This window comes from Rhineura floridana, chromosome 3 (assembly GCF_030035675.1).
Source record: "Rhineura floridana isolate rRhiFlo1 chromosome 3, rRhiFlo1.hap2, whole genome shotgun sequence".
NCBI classification, from domain to species: Eukaryota; Metazoa; Chordata; class Lepidosauria; order Squamata; family Rhineuridae; genus Rhineura; species Rhineura floridana.
This window is the reverse complement of record NC_084482.1, coordinates 10,559,035-10,575,702: the sequence shown is the minus strand read 5'-3', so window position 1 is coordinate 10,575,702 and position 16,668 is coordinate 10,559,035. Positions and strand designations below refer to the sequence as shown.

General features: G+C 46.6%; 1 protein-coding gene across 3 annotated transcripts; it reads right to left on the bottom strand.

Moving 5' to 3' along the window:
• Window positions 1-2,254: 2,254 nt before the first annotated feature.
• LOC133379327 (adiponectin receptor protein 1-like) lies at window positions 2,255-16,287 on the bottom strand. Of its 3 annotated transcripts, none has more exons than XM_061614413.1 (8): window positions 16,178-16,287; window positions 15,151-15,349; window positions 13,928-14,080; window positions 11,158-11,329; window positions 8,768-8,954; window positions 7,331-7,518; window positions 5,341-5,534; window positions 2,255-2,574 (listed from the first exon to the last, which is right to left on the bottom strand). In XM_061614413.1, exons 2-8 carry the CDS (start codon window positions 15,247-15,249, stop codon window positions 2,446-2,448), a joined length of 1,122 nt encoding a protein of 373 aa, XP_061470397.1. In that variant the 5' UTR covers window positions 15,250-15,349; window positions 16,178-16,287; the 3' UTR covers window positions 2,255-2,445. The 3 variants fall into 3 exon arrangements, with proteins under 3 accessions (XP_061470397.1, XP_061470399.1, XP_061470398.1); XM_061614415.1 differs by having other exon boundaries at window positions 5,341-5,402; XM_061614414.1 differs by lacking the exon at window positions 16,178-16,287 and adding an exon at window positions 16,130-16,176.
• Window positions 16,288-16,668: the final 381 nt, after the last annotated feature.

Sequence of the window (16,668 nt, the reverse complement as noted above, 5' to 3'; positions counted from 1 at the left end):
GGGATTTGGAAAACTTGTTTTTGCTGCCTGCCTGGGATTGCAAAAATGAGGGGATTGTCAAACACTTGGGAAGTCACAATACACAGCTGACTGGCAGTGTTTGCCGTGATGAGTCACAAGTCATGCAGGGCTGTGTTAATTTATGCCCCTGCTCCTTTTGTCCAGACCTCTTCCAATTACGCACGCACGCACGCACGCACGCACGCATGCACACACACAGCCCAGCAAATACAAAGATAATCACAAACGGGAATTTATTCATTTTCTAACATTGCAGTCCTGGCTTATTTCTTAACATGCCCCATCTCGCCTGGAGAGGTGCTGCCACCTTAGATGTTGTCTTTGTGATGAAAGTGCTTCAGAGTGCCCCCTACAGACCATGCTATGGAGGCAAGGGGGGGGGATAGGTCTAAATCCTTTCTTCTTAAGAGCTGGCTAGAGCTACCAACTAAAAGAAAGGTGGCAGCGTCATCTATTCAAAATAAAGCAACGGGATATCTTAGCTTAGATATCACTATTTCCCTCCCAACAGTTCAATAGTAGATACAAGGGCTGCATTCACAAAAAGAATAAAGACGATCACTTTCCACCCCACTTCCTCATCCTACTCCATTCCTTTAGTGGTAGACTACACGCTCACAATAAAAACAGAATCCGGGAGATCATTGGACTGCAGTCCTCCAATCCACTAGATCTTCCCTCCCTATCCTATCCCCTGTGCCCAGCATCTTGATTCCCAGTGGCCCTTGCAGCTTTAACATAGTAAAAGACAAACCTTGCAGAGAAAGAGAGACGCAGAATTATATTACCAGTCTGTTCTTTAAACCTTGTCCACTAGGCCGTAGCATTGTCTTTAGTCCTGCAGTGCTGAAGTGATGGCTTGGCTGATGTTGGAGCACATTGCAGAGCACTCACAAATTAGGAGATCCGTATTCTGAGCCACCCATTGTGTTTCCACTAAGGAGCTCAAGACTGATCCATAGACCTACAGAGCAGCTGGTGTACCCACGAGGCTATGATACTGTGTGGACAGGGACAGACACTGGAGCTACTCGGTCTTCTAATTTGGGTGGGAGGACATGAACAAAAGAGAAAAAGTTCCCCCCGCCCCATGATTACATTGTCCTGGTCCTTAGTTCTCCTCTGGTAAAAGACTGAGGATTCTACAGGAAGAGGATGTTGCTTAACAACGAATGGACTAATGGCCCTTTGGTGGAAAGGAAAATGATGTGGAGCCTCTCTATTGTATCCCAGCCCCCAGCTCCACTGTTCTCAGTGGAGAGAAAGACACCCCCACCACCACCAGTCCTGTCCTTAAGCAGATTGTCTGGGAACGAAAAAGCTTCCGGCTATTAAATAGCTGGTGAAAGGATGTAGCTCACAGTCTGACTAAGATACTGATCCCTTTATGAATAAAAAAGTGTTCTTCTGCCCTTATATTTCCAGCCATAATAAATGTAGCTTACCTTCCCCCCACCAAAAAAGTGCTCATGGTACTTCCTTTCTAGCCGGGTTCAGAGTGTCCCCATAACACACTGCCTGTCCCCATAACACACTCAGATACCCCCACAGAATAGGGAGGGGCAACTGGGAGCCCATGGACTGCATCCATCCCCACCCTGGTTCTTTTCCCTATGCCAGGATGGAAACTGCATGTAAGTCTCCCGTGCATTTTCAGTTTGAGCAGTACTCCTCAATGGACTTTGATCCAAGACCCTAAGAGCTAAGATCCCACTGGACTTGACTTAGAGAGAAGCAGGAGTTCTGGGTACCCACCTGCTCAAGCCAGTCTGTAAGCTTTCCCTGGCAGAGCTGGGCATGGAAGCCAGAAGTCCTGTCTTCAAGTCTCCCTTTCCGAACAGATCTGACTTCAGTGTGAGCAAAAGGGATTGCTGTACTTCTGAGCAGCGTGCATGCCCCTTAGTGCCTGCTTTCAAATGAATCCCTCATAAATAGTAAGACTGAACACACATACCCACACATTAAGGCCTGGTCAGACCCATACAAGGACCCTTTCTACATTAAAAGCACCATCCCCTTGGCCCACAGAGGCATCCTGCATCCATCCCACTCTTCAGAAATACTGGGTTGGGTGGGGATTCTTAAGCTATTTCAAGGGACTGTTTCCATCCCATTCCATTCCTTTGGTTCCTCATACTAGCTAAAACACCTTCTGGTATTTCACACACACATACACATGAGAGCTGCCCTGACTGGGAGAGAAGGAGCCCCCCCCCCTAAAAATAAAAAGATCTGAGACATAGAATTTTTTTAAAGGAAAGAAAGAGAAGGGAGAAACAGTCTCCTCCTCAAACTGGTGCAGTGCCCTTTAAAAAAAAGAAAGGCGAGACCCCGCCCTCTTGGTCCATCTTGAGTACAGTGTGCAAGGAGAGCAGCAGGGCTGGCTGGTCCAGAAGCAGTGGTCAGTCTGGTTTTGGAAGGGGATCAGAGCACAGTGTTCTCGGTGCAGCTGCCCCCCAGTGAAGAGCGGGACGCTTGCAGCTGGGAGACCCCATGTAGATGAACACAGGCTGCCGCTACCACCAGAACATGGAAGATCTGGTGGGAGTGGAACTGGAGGAAGAAGAAGAGGAAGAGAGAGGAGTTGAACCCAGGACTTCTGATGACACACACACAACTGCTCTTTCCACATGAGGCTTGGAATCTGGAGACTTGCTCTTTCCCCATAAACCAGGAATGGGGAACCTGTGGCCCTCTGGGTGGTGCTGAACTACAACTCCCATCATCTCTGACTACTGGCCGTGCTGCCCGGGAACAATCAACAATATCTGGAGGGCCACCCATTTTCCAATCCCAACTTTAAACTCATCAGTGCAACTGGCAATAGCAGTGGCTTCCACCACCCATTTCTCCCCTTGCCACTTGTATACTTCATTAAACTGTTAATGGTGTGTTCATCCAGAAGCAGACCTCATTGATGCACAGACTGCTCGTGCAATGAAGTGGCAGAGTCCTCAGATGGCAGGACTGGTTCTGCCAGCTTGCAGCCAAAGCTGGCTGGGCTATGCACTGATTGGCCGGCACCTGATAACATCACCAACCCAACAATCCTTGGAGAAGTCTTGCAATTCTTTAAATAGGCATTTCTTTTAGTAATAATAATAAAAACTAAGTAGCAAATGAGTATTTAGACAAGTAACATGTGCTTTTTCTTTTGAGCCTTTTTCAATATTATGTATTTGCAGAGCTGCAGAGCCTGTCAATGTGTGCATGTGGGATAGATAGAGAGAAAGAGGGGCAGGGCAGGCTAGGGCACAGCCTTGCCACTTTGCCCCATCTGGCCACCCTACCACCCATTATTTCTACCGTTCTTGCTTTTTAACCCAGTGCTTATGCTGTCTCTCTTCCTTGAGCTGCTGTATCTCTTGACCAGCTTCCCTGACCTTGCTCTCTCCCTCCCTACACAGTAACCCATCCCTTCTCATCATAAGAACTGTGTTTCTCCAGAGCCCCCCCTTCTTTGCCTCTGTTATTTTCTTCAAGCCCCAGTCTCCTCCAAGGCTCTGCATTCTTCCTCCTGCCTCCGTGCCTTTGGTCTCCCTGTTCCCTAGGACCTCTTCCAGTCCTCAACCATTTCCTATATGAGATTGCAATCCCAGCCAAAGGACAACTATCCATTCCCTTGTAGATGCTGAACTGCAAACCTGTTTGTTCCCTGAGCAACTGAACATGCTGAATCATCACATCAGCCAATCAGTGTCAGAGGATTCACTGCCACAAGCACAACCCAACAGAGATTAGTTAATCCAGTATACCAGCTCTTTAGTATTCACACACTGGTCAAGAAGTACAAAGGGTGAATGTTTTCTCTCCTATACCTTCACTGCATATTTGTGAAAATGGACATTCTAAGAGGCTAATTCCATGGTACATGCTATTGGTAATGCATGTAAGAGAACCCCAAAATGCTGCTATTTAGGTGAGAAAGTTGGCAGCTACTTGGTCCTTTCTACACAGTGTTGTTTCCTTGCTCCAAATCAAACATGGCGCCCTGTGGCTTTCTATCCTGTGCAGTTCCAAGCATGTGCTTGCCAGGGCAAACGTGCTTTCTGAAACTGGAGGGGAAGGTGGGAAGCCTATTCAGTAGAGAAACGGCAGGCAAGGAAATAGTGAAGCCACCCTATTGACTTCCCTTCCTCTGCATTCCAAATTTCCCCCTCCCAAAACTGCTTTTAAGGAAAAAAAAAAGTGTGGTTCTCTCTTAGAAGCATCAGCATCTAACTTGTCTTTAACCTCCAATTCACATTAATGTTCTTGTGTATAGAACTGGGTGAAAAGTACTCTGGGTGAAAACTATTCCGGTTTAATTAATCCGGAGTGCTATAATATTTATTATTACTCTTACATAATATGGAACATTTATGGTTCCTCATACCAGTTTATCCTCACAGCGACCCTGCGAGGTAGGTTAGACTGCAAAGTAGTGACTAGCTCAACCACTGAGCTTTGGGGTTGAGTGGGTATATGAACTGCAGTCTCCCCAGTCCAAGTCTGACACTTTATCCATTACATCACAGTGGTTCACAAAAAGGAATGTTATTTTGTTTGGGGCATCCAGATAGCAGCGCTATTAAAATGGCTCCCTTTAATTCTGGCATAGCTCCTTTGCTTTTATAGCTTCACAACAGATAGACATGTAAGAGGTGAATCTTCCTGCATCACTGCTTTTCCATGCTGGGAGAAAAGCCAGACCAGTTGACTATCACATAGCTGTCAAAAGCACAAGATTCCTGCCCTGAGAGAGAAGCAGGAACTCCAAATGTCATTTATCCAGCTCTCAACCGGCTCTATAACTGCAGGTAAAGAGACTGCATTTTTAAAAAATTTGGTTTATCAGGGATGGGGAACCTGTTTTGCTGGACCACAAGCCCCATCATCCTTGGCCATTGGCCATGCTGCCTGGGGCTTGTGGGACCTGGAGTCCAACAACATCTGGTGGGTCCGCAAATTACCCATCCTTGTTTAGATGCTGCGTACATGAATTCAAGCATTCATGTAAAAAACGGCTGGGTATCTTCACAGGATTAGACTATTTGTACCAGTGTTGTTTAATTGTATTTGGCAACAGCTCTTCAGGGTCTCAGGCAGAAAGAGGCCTTTCACATCACCTTATCCTTTTGATTAGAGATGCCAGGGATTGATCCCAAACCTTCTGTATGCAAAGCATGTGCTCTACCGCTGTGTTATCTTTTCGCCCTGGGAAGGAGATAACCCAGATCCTAAATGAAGGTTGCCAGGAATTCTGACTCATCTTGCCCTTAAACACCCAAAAGGTAAGTTCCTCCCTTCCCCACAGTATGTCACTGACACAGTACATACCCATATGTCACACTTGCCCGGGAAGAACCGTTCTGGAATGCGGGCAGCATACAGGCCCACCCCTAGGATGTAGAGGACAGCCATGAGGAACAGCCACCCAATCTGTCCCACCGTGGTGGCCTTGATGAATCCTTCAGCGATCATGAAATGAAGGGTGGGCACCAGCCCACTCAACCCAAGGCCCAGAAAAACCCCTGGTCGAAAAAGAAAAAGAGGTCACTGCCTTGATGAGCTCCTGTTAGGGTTTACCATAAAACAAGCCTCATGAGGTCTTAATCCCAGGATTAGAGTTTGCAGAAGACAGCATCATTAAGCATGTATAAAGAATCTTCTTACTAGTAAGTAAAGGCAACCAAACTACTGAGTTAGATAAAGACCTGAACTTCCAGTATTAAATTGAAAACTGCCATTGGCCGTTATATTACGCTTATACTATATAAGCTGTCATTCTGTTCTGGTATCTCTGTGTTAAAAGTTTTATACTTGCATGGGCAATGAAAGAGGCAACAAGTTTGATTTAGTAACCGTAGTGCAATGAAGGCCTGTGTTAGGACTATACCTCCTTGGGACAGACCTGAAACTGCTGGGATTAAGAGGAAGACCTTTCAGGTTAGAGGGTGTGTCTCACCATATCACATAAATCTCCAGCCTTTTCTCTGAGGTCATCTATTTTATCCTCACAACAACCCTGTGAGGTGGATTAGACTGCAGCCAACATGGCCAATGGTCAGTGATGTTGGGAATTGGAGTCCAACATCAAATGGAGGGTGACAGGTTGGCTACCCCAGATCTAGAGCCACTTGATGACACTTGCACTAGGCTGGTCTGGCTGTCCCATTGACCTCTTCACTGTTATGTTATGGCGCTAGGTCTCATACGTGTTATGCCAAGCCATTATTATCTTCAAAGTGGGGAAAGTGCCATTAACAACATGTTCCTGCACACTTAGGCCATGTGATTATCAATTGCCTCAGAGCTGAGGTTGGATCAACTCAATTTTCCAAGCAAAAAAATATGCAGCTCCTACATTTGCAGTGGGAAGAAGGCCTCTTCATTTCTGTGTGACTTTGTATATGGAATACTTGGTGCCAAAACATATATCTTAAAACAGCAAGCTTTGGCTCTACAACCAGATAAGATAATCAGACACCTGCTATCCAGTTTGGATATGCAAAGAGCAAATAAACTGTAAAGTTCAACATCTGGCTCCCTCCATAGACACACACAAAAGAATGATACAATAATTGCCAAATAAACCTTGATATCATGTCTGGGTACACAAAATTGTTTGAGATTAAAATATGCTGCATGTATTTTGATTCAAAGTCTGCTTATTGGAAATTGTTTGCATGATGGTATTTTAGTCTTTGCTTTGACATAGTTTTGGCTGAGTTAGCATTTTTATTGTATTAACTGGCAACTATTTGAAGACATGAAAGAAAGAGGCATGTAATGATTAGGATGTGCCTATATGATTAGATATAAAAGGTGAGGTGCTGTAGCTTTTTCTTGCAGAAGATTCACTGCTTGTTTTATATAGATCTGGTAAGCCACAATTATTTTTATACGTCTTGCGTAGGTATTACCTATGTTATGAATTTATGTACTTTTGTACTAGAATCTGTAATAGGATCCACAGTTTGCTAGTAAACAGAAGAATTTTAACTAAGTTTGGTCTCAGAAAGTCATTCCTGGTATAAAAATACCATAACTGGGAAATGGCTTTTACCTGAGTGACAAGACCATTACCTTCAAAACCTATAGCTTTCTAAATACAAGGGTACATTCTAAGGCAGGTGTGGGGAACCTTTAGCCCTCCAGATGTTGCTGAATTACAACTCCCATCATCCCTGGCCACTGGCCATGCTCATGGGAATTGTACTTTAGTAGCATCAGGAGGACCACAGTTTCCCTACACCTGTTCTAGGGAAATCCTCAAACAGGGTCTGATCAGTCACAGACAATAACAATGGGAATAGTATGTGATTACCTGCTCGGACTGCCCGGTACTGTGGGGTGGCAAAGTGGTCCCATTGTGACACCATGATGGCAGTGACGCCCAGCACACAAATGATGATGAGGTAGATGAGTTGGGGTTGCGGTGAGCAGTAGAAGGAGTAATACAGCCAGGGTACAAAACTGCCCATGGTGAGCAGGGCGATTCCAGAGTAATCCAGTCTGCACAACACAAAGCAGGGTTGGGTAGCCACTAGACAGGCGGCAGCAGCACTCACATCAGCACCGGGAGGCTATTTAAATTTCCTACAATGCCCCTCATGTAGCATAGCTCAGGCCAAAATAGGAAATGTAAATGGGTGGCCTACACTTTTAGTTTCTCATGATGTCCCAAGCCACACTATATTGTAGCACTGTCTGGAATTTAAAGAGTGGCTCCCAGACCTAGCTACCTGGTGCTGATCGGTATCCCAGGCAATTCTTTTAAAGGGAAGCCCAGGGCAGACATCAATGGTGGACCCTTTTGGGTGCTGCAGGCTAATGCTGGGCCCAGCAGCAGGAAACAAGGATAGGGTGGCCACTTATGCATTGCCATAAATGGGCACCAATGTGCATACAGTAATTTATACGTATACATGCAAATTTAGAAATAATGACTACAGTTGAAACAGAAATTGATTGCCATAGCAGGGAAGACACAGGAGACTTGTGTGGCTGCTCAGTCTGCCGACCAGGTGCTGCTAACTGGGCAACTTCAAAGCTCCTACTTTCCCTTTTGATGGTGGTAAGCGGCGGTAACGCAGCCGAAGCTCTGCTCACGGCCGGAGTTCGATTCCAACGGAAGGAGGAAGTCGAATCTCCGGTAAAAGGGGTCAAGGTCCACTCAGCCTTCCATCCATCCATGGTCGGTAAAATGAGTACCCGGCATACGCTGGGGGGGTAAAGAAAGGCCAGGGAAGGAACTGGCAATCCCACCCCATATATAAGGTCTGCCTAGCAAACGTCGCAAGACGTCACCCTAAGAGTCGGAAACGACTCGCAGTACAAGTGCGGGGACACCTTTACCTTTACTATGTTTAAACAAGACTTGGGCTGAACAATCTTCAAATAAAAGACATGGCAGATAAAGGACTATTGTCTGTAAAATAGGACACATGGCCACCCTATACAAGGGCTTCGATAAATGTCCTGGTTTTGCTGCCTTTGACTGTAAAACAAAGCAGTGGAGGCTGTCAATCACCTGGCAGGCCTCCGTACCTAGCTGGTAACCTGCCTTTGGCTGTGCAGAGCACCTCCATCACGATCGCCTTAGACTCTCTGAAAACTCTGCACCTACCACAGGCCAGAGAAGAGCTCACCACCGAGCCCAAGCCCTCGTGTGTCTTGACACTTACTCCTTATCCTCACCTGCTTATCGTGTGCCCCAGAAGTCCTTGGGTGGATAGAGGGGGCAGGCGGGCTGCATACTTACTTGGAGAAGGTGCGGGAAACCTCCTCCGAGTGGCAGTAGACAGTGTGGAACAGCCAGGAGAAGCAGAGGCAAAGAATGGCTCCCAAGAAGAACATGCCAAAGACAACACGCTCCTGGATGGGGGCGACATATTTCATGTTGGGACTGATCATGTATCCAATGCCCAAGACCAAGAAGAAGAGGAACCCTGAGAAAAAGAGAGGTAAGCTGCTTACATATCTTTGTATATTCAAATGTTGGAACTCTTAGGAAGATGGAGGACGTGAATCTGCTGTCAGGATTAGGCAGGGATCATACGTAGCCATGTTTGCATCAAGACCTGGATGGTGTAGTCTCCAGCATAGGATCCTTATGGCCAGCTTCCTATGGAGTTGGCGGCGTCAAGTTGAAACACGGAGCCTGAAGTGCTGCAGGTACTGTTGACTAGGCAAGGGCAGAAGGCCAAGCTCCCGATCAGAGCTGGCCCTTCACCTTCCCTTTGCCACCTGAGATATATATATTTCTAGAACCCACCCCTATTCTTCAGACTGTAAATTGTTTAAACTGAATTTATTTTTATATTGTTATAACCGGCCCTGGGACCTTACAGTAAAGGGCAGGTAAGACTCCTCAATGATGATGATGATAATTAACAATCCAATAAACAGTACGGATGGTAGTCTGGGGGCAACAAAATTCAAGAGGCATCATGCTGTATCCACAAAACTCTCAAGAAGCACAATTGCACACTCCTTGCCAGAGATCCTTGGGATAACAGTCCAGAATAGTGGGCAGTTTTCCAAATGGCAGGCCCTTTCCCTCCCCCCACTCACTTCTGTTCAGTAAATAGGAGGTTCATTTGAGCATATCCTTCAGAATGCAGCCTGCCCCGTCCCCTCCCAGAATTTGCATGCAACAAGATGTGAGGCAGGGGCAGCATGATTAGATTTTGTCTAGAGCAGCAATATACTTCAAGCTTTCCCTGCTGCTAGTATTTATACCAAGCCTGGCCAATCCAGAGGCTTCATACTCACTGCCAATCATCGAAGCTGATGTTGCACTTCCTATGCCTAAAAAGGACTTTGAGGTTCAAAGTAACTTAGGTCATGCACCATTCTCAGCTTGGAAACGTCAAAGTCCAGGTCTCCATCTTCAGTGAGACTACCAAAAAATGGTAGGTAGGTAGATAAACAGACATGCTTCCTCGACATAGTGGATACTTTTAGGTCCTTTAATACTTTTTTGTAAAATGTCTTGCGCACCCTTTTCAGTTTATCACAGATAAGATCTTTACTTGCAAGTGTGTTTGGTCACATTCTACCAGCTGGGCCCTGGAACACTGCAGTTGTCCCATCTACTTCTGATCGGTTATGAAAAATTCTGGGCTTTGTTGAAGGAAGTGACAAATTTACACAAGGATGAAGTGTCTGACATGTATCATGTCAGGCCCCATCTATTAACTACAACTATGAATGCACCGGGGGGGGGGACACCTGCAGCTGAAAGGAAGGGAGAGGGGAGACCCTCCCCCCTCCACAATTGCTTTCGTGGTGAAGCTTGTGGCATAAACTCCATCCATGCTGCAGGGTGTGGGGTGGTAGAGAAGGGAACTGAACAAATTATGACATTTGCCTCCCTGCCTTTATGGTCACTTTGGTAGCAGTCCAAGTCTGATTTTGCATAGCCACCTCCACAGCATTCATGGGGAGTGAAGGATAATCTTGAGCATAAGGTGCACTTTATCAGAGGACAATGCCTTCTTCTTCCTGAAATTACTTAAGCAGCAGAGGAAGACTGATCTGCTCAGATCTTGTCCCATCCACAGAGGGATCATAAGGAAGGCAGAGGAGGATGGAGGGGAGAATTTGGTTCACACAATGTGCCAAATTTCCCTTCTCGCCCAGATTGAAGCAGCACTCCCCATTGGCCAGTGAGCAGAAGCTTCCCTTCCAGCAGCTCCAAATAACTTGTTGGCAAGAGCTTCTGTGGAAGGCTGATGCCACAGTTCCCCGACACACACACACACAGATCCCCAGCAGCATGAGAGAAGCGCATATGTACACTCGTTAGGGGGAGTTTTGAAGAGAGACGGGGCAAATAAGCAAACAGGGTAAACAGACTTAACATTCTCCCTTTAGCATCTGTGCATGGACACTGGAGCTCACAAATGCAGATAGTGGTCAGAATGCAGGTTGCCAAGGAACACCATTGGCAAACCATATTTGTGTCATCTGTCACACATCTTTTATGCTGTTGTCATTTTAATCAACAAGAAGGTAGCAACTTTCTAGAGCTGAAATTGTTTGTTATGATGTGGAGCATGGAAGGAGAGGGAAGCTAATCCAGACTGTCTCCCTTCTTCTTCCTCCATTCCCCTCCCTCACTGTGTGGATTAATGCCCTGTGACTGACCAAGCAGATGCGTCCAGATGTTGCCAGTCTCGGTGTGGAGGCGGAAGATGCTGCGGAAGCAGGCACGGAATGAGGGCATGGGCGGCCGATGCCCATGTAGGAGGAAGTCATTGTCCTTTAGCCAGTCAGGCAGGACATCATAAGGCATGACACGCCAGCGGCCCTCCCAAACCTACAGTGGGAGAAAAGACTAAGGCTGAAAAGGACTCAGGAAGGGTCTTGCCTGTTGACTGCACTGGAAGCTGAAGAAGAAAGAAATGTATTCATCCTTTTGCGTGTAAGAGTGAACTGTGTCTCCATGATTAAAAAAAAATAAAAACAATCAAACAGTGTCCCGGGCATCAAAAGTATGCGTACGTGTGCAGATTTTGCAAATTTAATTGAATACAGAAAAAGTGTGGGAAACTGTTCTCAAGAGGATTTCTTTACTGCAAATGTAAGGAAATTCTAAAGTGGTTTAACAGTTGTTGCATTTCTTAATGAACCTGGAAGTTGTAACTTTATGAAAGTGCTGATAATTCTCTATAAAATATACCTAGCCCCTAAACAGAACACCAATTTCCAGAGTTCCTTTGGTGAAGCAAAGGCAAGAGTTCTCCATTAGTTTATGTCTGTAGCAGAGAGAGAGAAAAAAACCATTTACCTCAATTTGGGATTGTTGTTATTGCTTCCCTGTGTTATGAAAAGGGGACAGCAAATATGTTTTCAGCTGTGATAAATGTTAAAAAAATCCAGCTGAAATGTAAATCCATGGTGGGCACATCTTTTCACATTAGGAAATCCCACATAACCCCCACTCAGCCATGAAGTTTGCTGGATGATCTTGGGACTCTGTCAATCTCAGTCTAATCCTACCTCACAGGGTTGTTGTGAAGATAAAATGGGGGAGAACCATAAATGCTACCTGAAGCTCCTTGGAGGAGAGGCGGGATTTAAAGGTAATAAAATAAAAACATAATTCGTCCAGAGCAGGAGCCATCACTGTCTCCTATCCTAGCTTTCGTCACATGCGTTGCATCCTAGTTAACCCAGCTCTGCTCACTCCTCAGCTGTACGAGATGGTACATGTGAGAGTGAATGGGGCTTGCCCTGAGAACTGGTTGGTGCTCAGCAAAGGAAAGAGCTGTGGAGCTGCTCTCCTGTCTTCCACTGTTTCTTCCACCTTCAGTTAAGTGCCTTCTTCAAAAAGGTTGCCCCTTTTTTTAGGAGCAAAGGCTCTATGCCTTGAATGACAGCTCAATCGGTAAGTGAATCAGTAACTGAAGCTTTTACTGATGGGGAAAACTAACTTTTTAAAATTATTATGATTATTTCTGCCTGTTCAAGGCACCCAAGCCTTTGTCCATGGAAAGGTGGCAATCATCTCACTGGTTTTTTAAAAGAAAGAAAGCAAACAGGGAGATACAGAGAACAAGATCTGCAGAAGAGTGACAACAACGTGCCACATCCTCACAAAGCCCCACAGCTGAAGAGGTATAGTGAGGAAGAGAGTTCTCCGGCAATATCATACAACAGCATATCACCCTTCCTCCAAGAAGCTGAGGGCAGGATACAGAAGCTTCTTCTCATTTTGGATTCACAACAACCTTATGAGGTGGGTTAGGCTGACAGAGGGTAACTAGCTCAGGTTCCTCGCTCTGGGGCGTTCAAAGCTGAATGGGGTTTTAAATGCAGCCCACCATCACCACCTAGCACTCTAGCCACAACAGCACATTGGCTCCAAAGAGCAATCCCATAAATGTCTCCTCAGAACTCCCACTGCTTTATCCTTGAATGGGGCAGACCAGGGAATAAACAAATACCTGTCTTGCCTTGGCTTGGCTGCTTTGGCACCCCCACTGTAGACTCACTTGGTGGGCCTTAGCACACCTGCCATTCTCTCATATTCGGCCCACCATCTGCAATATGGGTAAAGAATCATATTGACCTTCTTTAGGTCAGTAGGCAAGCCCTGCAGTAAGGATTGCTGACAGAATCTCTGGGAGGTGTTCTGAACACATGAGCATGTGCTACATAAACACGAAGGTTTTGGGGTTTGTTTTTTGCTAAAATTTAAATATAAATATCCTAAGCTAAACATAACTGAAGCAATGCAATCCAAGTGAAGTTGCTGTTGGCCCTCCAATGTCCCTCCCTGTTCGTTCTCACTTGCCTGAACCTGGCAGCAGTTCTCCTCCAAACTGGTATCTTTTTCTGTTTGTGTCTCCTGATTCCATTCAATATATTTTGCCTTTTGTGTTGCCTGATCCCCCCTGCCCAAGACCTCCCTCCGCCGCAGGCCTACAGGGGACCCTGCCAGGGTGCTGGGCAGTATGTCAGGAGAGCGGGACCACCACATTTCCAGTTGGGTTGCTTTTTCTTTCCTTGGTTCCAGATAATATGGCCGGTTGGGCTTGTCCCTTTATGAACCAGCCCTGATCTGGCTCACAGGGGATTGTCATGGCAGAGAGGAGATCCTCTCCCCCACTATCACACTATTCCGGTTCTCCCTCTTTTCCCAGTGTTGTATGACTTCAAGTCTTTCTGTGCCTGGGGAAACTGGGAAGCAGGCCAGTGGGCACCAGCTGAAGTCATAATGTCAGTCCCTTAGGCATGGTTGTGACATGCCCACTTTGCCTTCACACTGATTGGGCAGGAGCTCATAGAAGAAGAGAGTAAAGCAGAGCTGTCAGAACAAGAGAAAAACTGAGGAAGAATGAAAGCAGCAAAAAGGGGCAGTACCCAGGAAGTGGCTTCCCACACACTTGACTTAACTGCTTACATCACTCACCTTCAAGACAAATTCTTCCATCTTCTCCATGGCATGGTGGGCCTGAAGTGGCAACATCAGGACCCGAACAGGATCTGTGCCAACCTCATTCTCCTCTAGATCAGGATCATCTGACCCCCAGCCTGTGGGCTCAACTCCCATTTCAATGCCATCCTGAAAGAAACCACACACATGAGAATAAGGTTCTAGAGAGATAGCAGAAGAGGGGAACAGAGGGAGGCAGGAAAGAGAATGTAGGTGTCCCCACACACACACTGAGACACACAATTTCAGAAATGGCTGCCAGAGGATCAGGAAATGAGATTCATGATCCTTCTCCTTCTGGCTACATAGGGTGGGGGGGCATTTTTTAGATCAAGGGCCACATTCCTTTGTGAGCAATCTTCTGAGGGCCACATGCCAGTCGTGGGTGGGGCCAGAGGCAAAAGTGGGTGGAGCAATTAATGTCAATTTTACTTTTGTATGGCAGGCTAGTTTCTACACACCCTCCCATACCTCTCTTTGTCCAGACAAGCAAGAGGTATTATCAGAGTTCAAAGACACATTCCAGCCAGACAATTACACTCAAGAGCAAAGCAGGGCCAGTGAGGGGTGTGGTCTAGTAAGAGGGGGTGTGGCCCAGTGAGATTCTGAGGCCCAAATTCTGAGGGCCACTTTTAGTCCCTGGGCCTGAGGTTCTCTATCCTTGGCATGGGGGAAGGCTGTGGGTCAGCAAAGAGAATAGCAGTTTTCAGCCTTTGTGGCTTTATAATGGAAAAGAAACCTCCATGTTCAAAGGTAGTATATCTCTTCATACCAGTGGATGGGGTCAAAAAACAGGGAATGGTCACAGCACCTTGATGCCTCATGTGTGGAGCATTTGGTTACCTTTTGTTGGAGATTAGATGGACCATGGTTTGATCTCCCAGTGACTATGTTTTTAATACTATTGCTGAAGGACGATCAGCAAGAGGGACAATGGAATGAGTGCTAAGGGTGGGCATTCCTCAGCTGATGAAGGAGAAGGAAATATCCCTGTGACAATTGCTGCTGTTGCCAGAATTAGTAGTATCATACTCAGGCCCTTCTTGTGAGCTTCTACAGGTCTCACCTATCAAGGCAATTCTTATATTCTGTAGGGAGAAGAAATCCTCTGGAGCTTAGGATAGTTTGGGCTCTACAACTCAAGGAAGGGATATGGTAAAAGAGTTGACAGACGGATCAGTGGTTGTCTCTGCACTCACCTGGCCAGTGTCCTCTTGTAGCAAGGGTCTCATTTCAGCCACAGCCTCCTCCCCCCGGTACCCTGCACACCACCCAGCCCGCTCCTTCAGGGGCTCCATGATGGTGGCAGGGGGAGGGGGGGTCACAGAGTTGAGGCCTCTTCACAGGCAGAGGTTCAGTTCCCTCTGCAAGTCACCAGCCCCATGGTCCCCACTGTCTCTGTGGGAAAGCAGAGGGGGTAAGGGGTGCAGAGGATGAATCCTTGAATCCTGTTTTGCCCTCTCTCTTCACAGCCTTGAAAACTGCCATTTGTCCCCCACCAGCTGCCACCCTCCCCCCCCAAAAATGTTGGTCCCATAGCCCCATTATCTGGCAGCATCTTCCCTTAATATTCCTACCATTTCCACCGTGCATACATCCATTCTTCACCTTCCTTCAAAATCCACACACACACACACGTGTTATTCACAAACACCCTGTCCTTGGCTCCTGCCCCAACATTCCCCCAGTCTCTGGGGCTTCTGCTTTTATCCCTATATCCACTTTCCCTCCTCGTTCCTCATAACATTATTGTTTCCCACCACATCTCTGACAATATGCTTTCCCACTAGAGAATGTGCCACTGCTTGTAACCTGTTGCCTGGTGTGCCCAGCAACATGGTGAGGAGAATTTTCCGACTGGGTGCAGATGCATGGTAAATGCTGCACCACACATGGTTCGTTTCCCAAATGGTTACATCCAAACTGTGGTAGGTTTACAAGCAGTGACCAAGAAGTACAAGACTCTGTAGTCATCACTGATTTCTCAGCACCCTTTCCTGTTCCCAGCATCATTCATATAGCATCACATTATCAACCCCTCCACCAGCCCCAGCCCCTGGATATTCCCAGAGTACATCCCGCTCCAGAGCAACCCTGACAAATGTCCCTACTTCTCCCTCTTCCCTCTAAGACCCATCCAGTATTTCTACCCTCCCCTTCCCTTCCAATCTCCATCACCTTTCCTTCCAGTCTACTCTCCCAGCCCCTCCATCATTATACCCTCACCCAAAAGCCTTAGCAGCAGCATCAGGACACAGGTTCCCCCTTAAAGCCCCGCCTCCCTCTCTGATAAGCCTTGCTTTCTGCCCATCAGATTGGGATCGCTTCCTGCCACAAGGAGAGCATCCTCCACTGCTGGGATTGGTCCAGCATTAAAAATCTGACAGAGATAACTTCCGGCTGTTGCTGCAATCCTCCCTTTGTGTGTTGCCACGACAACTCTTAAAGGGCTATGCGCTCGGCTTGGGTGGTTATGTGTAAGGCAGGGGGAGATTATTAAACAGGCAGAGGTGGTGTAAGAATAGAGGAACACGCAACATATATATCGTTTGCACTTCGTTAAGTCACAACGTCACACACTGTCTTCGTTAATCACACATTCATCTCAGGCACAGGTCTACTGTGTGCACGCGTGTGGGAATGGTTGTGTGCACACCTTCCCGTGGGAATACAAAACGGTATATCTTAGAATATATGTGCATAAGCAACTGTCCCTG

Excerpts from the sequence above, each read along its gene's own strand:
- LOC133379327 (XM_061614413.1), bottom strand. The coding sequence starts at position 15,249 with ATGGAGCCCCTGAAGGAGCGGGCTGGGTGGTGTGCAGGGTACCGGGGG. Across the intron at positions 14,081-15,150 it reads TACAAGAGGACACTGGCCAG|GATGGCATTGAAATGGGAGT; the intron begins GTGAGTGCAGAG and ends GGTTTCTTTCAG. Across the intron at positions 11,330-13,927 it reads TGGAAGAATTTGTCTTGAAG|GTTTGGGAGGGCCGCTGGCG; the intron begins GTGAGTGATGTA and ends CTCCCACTGTAG.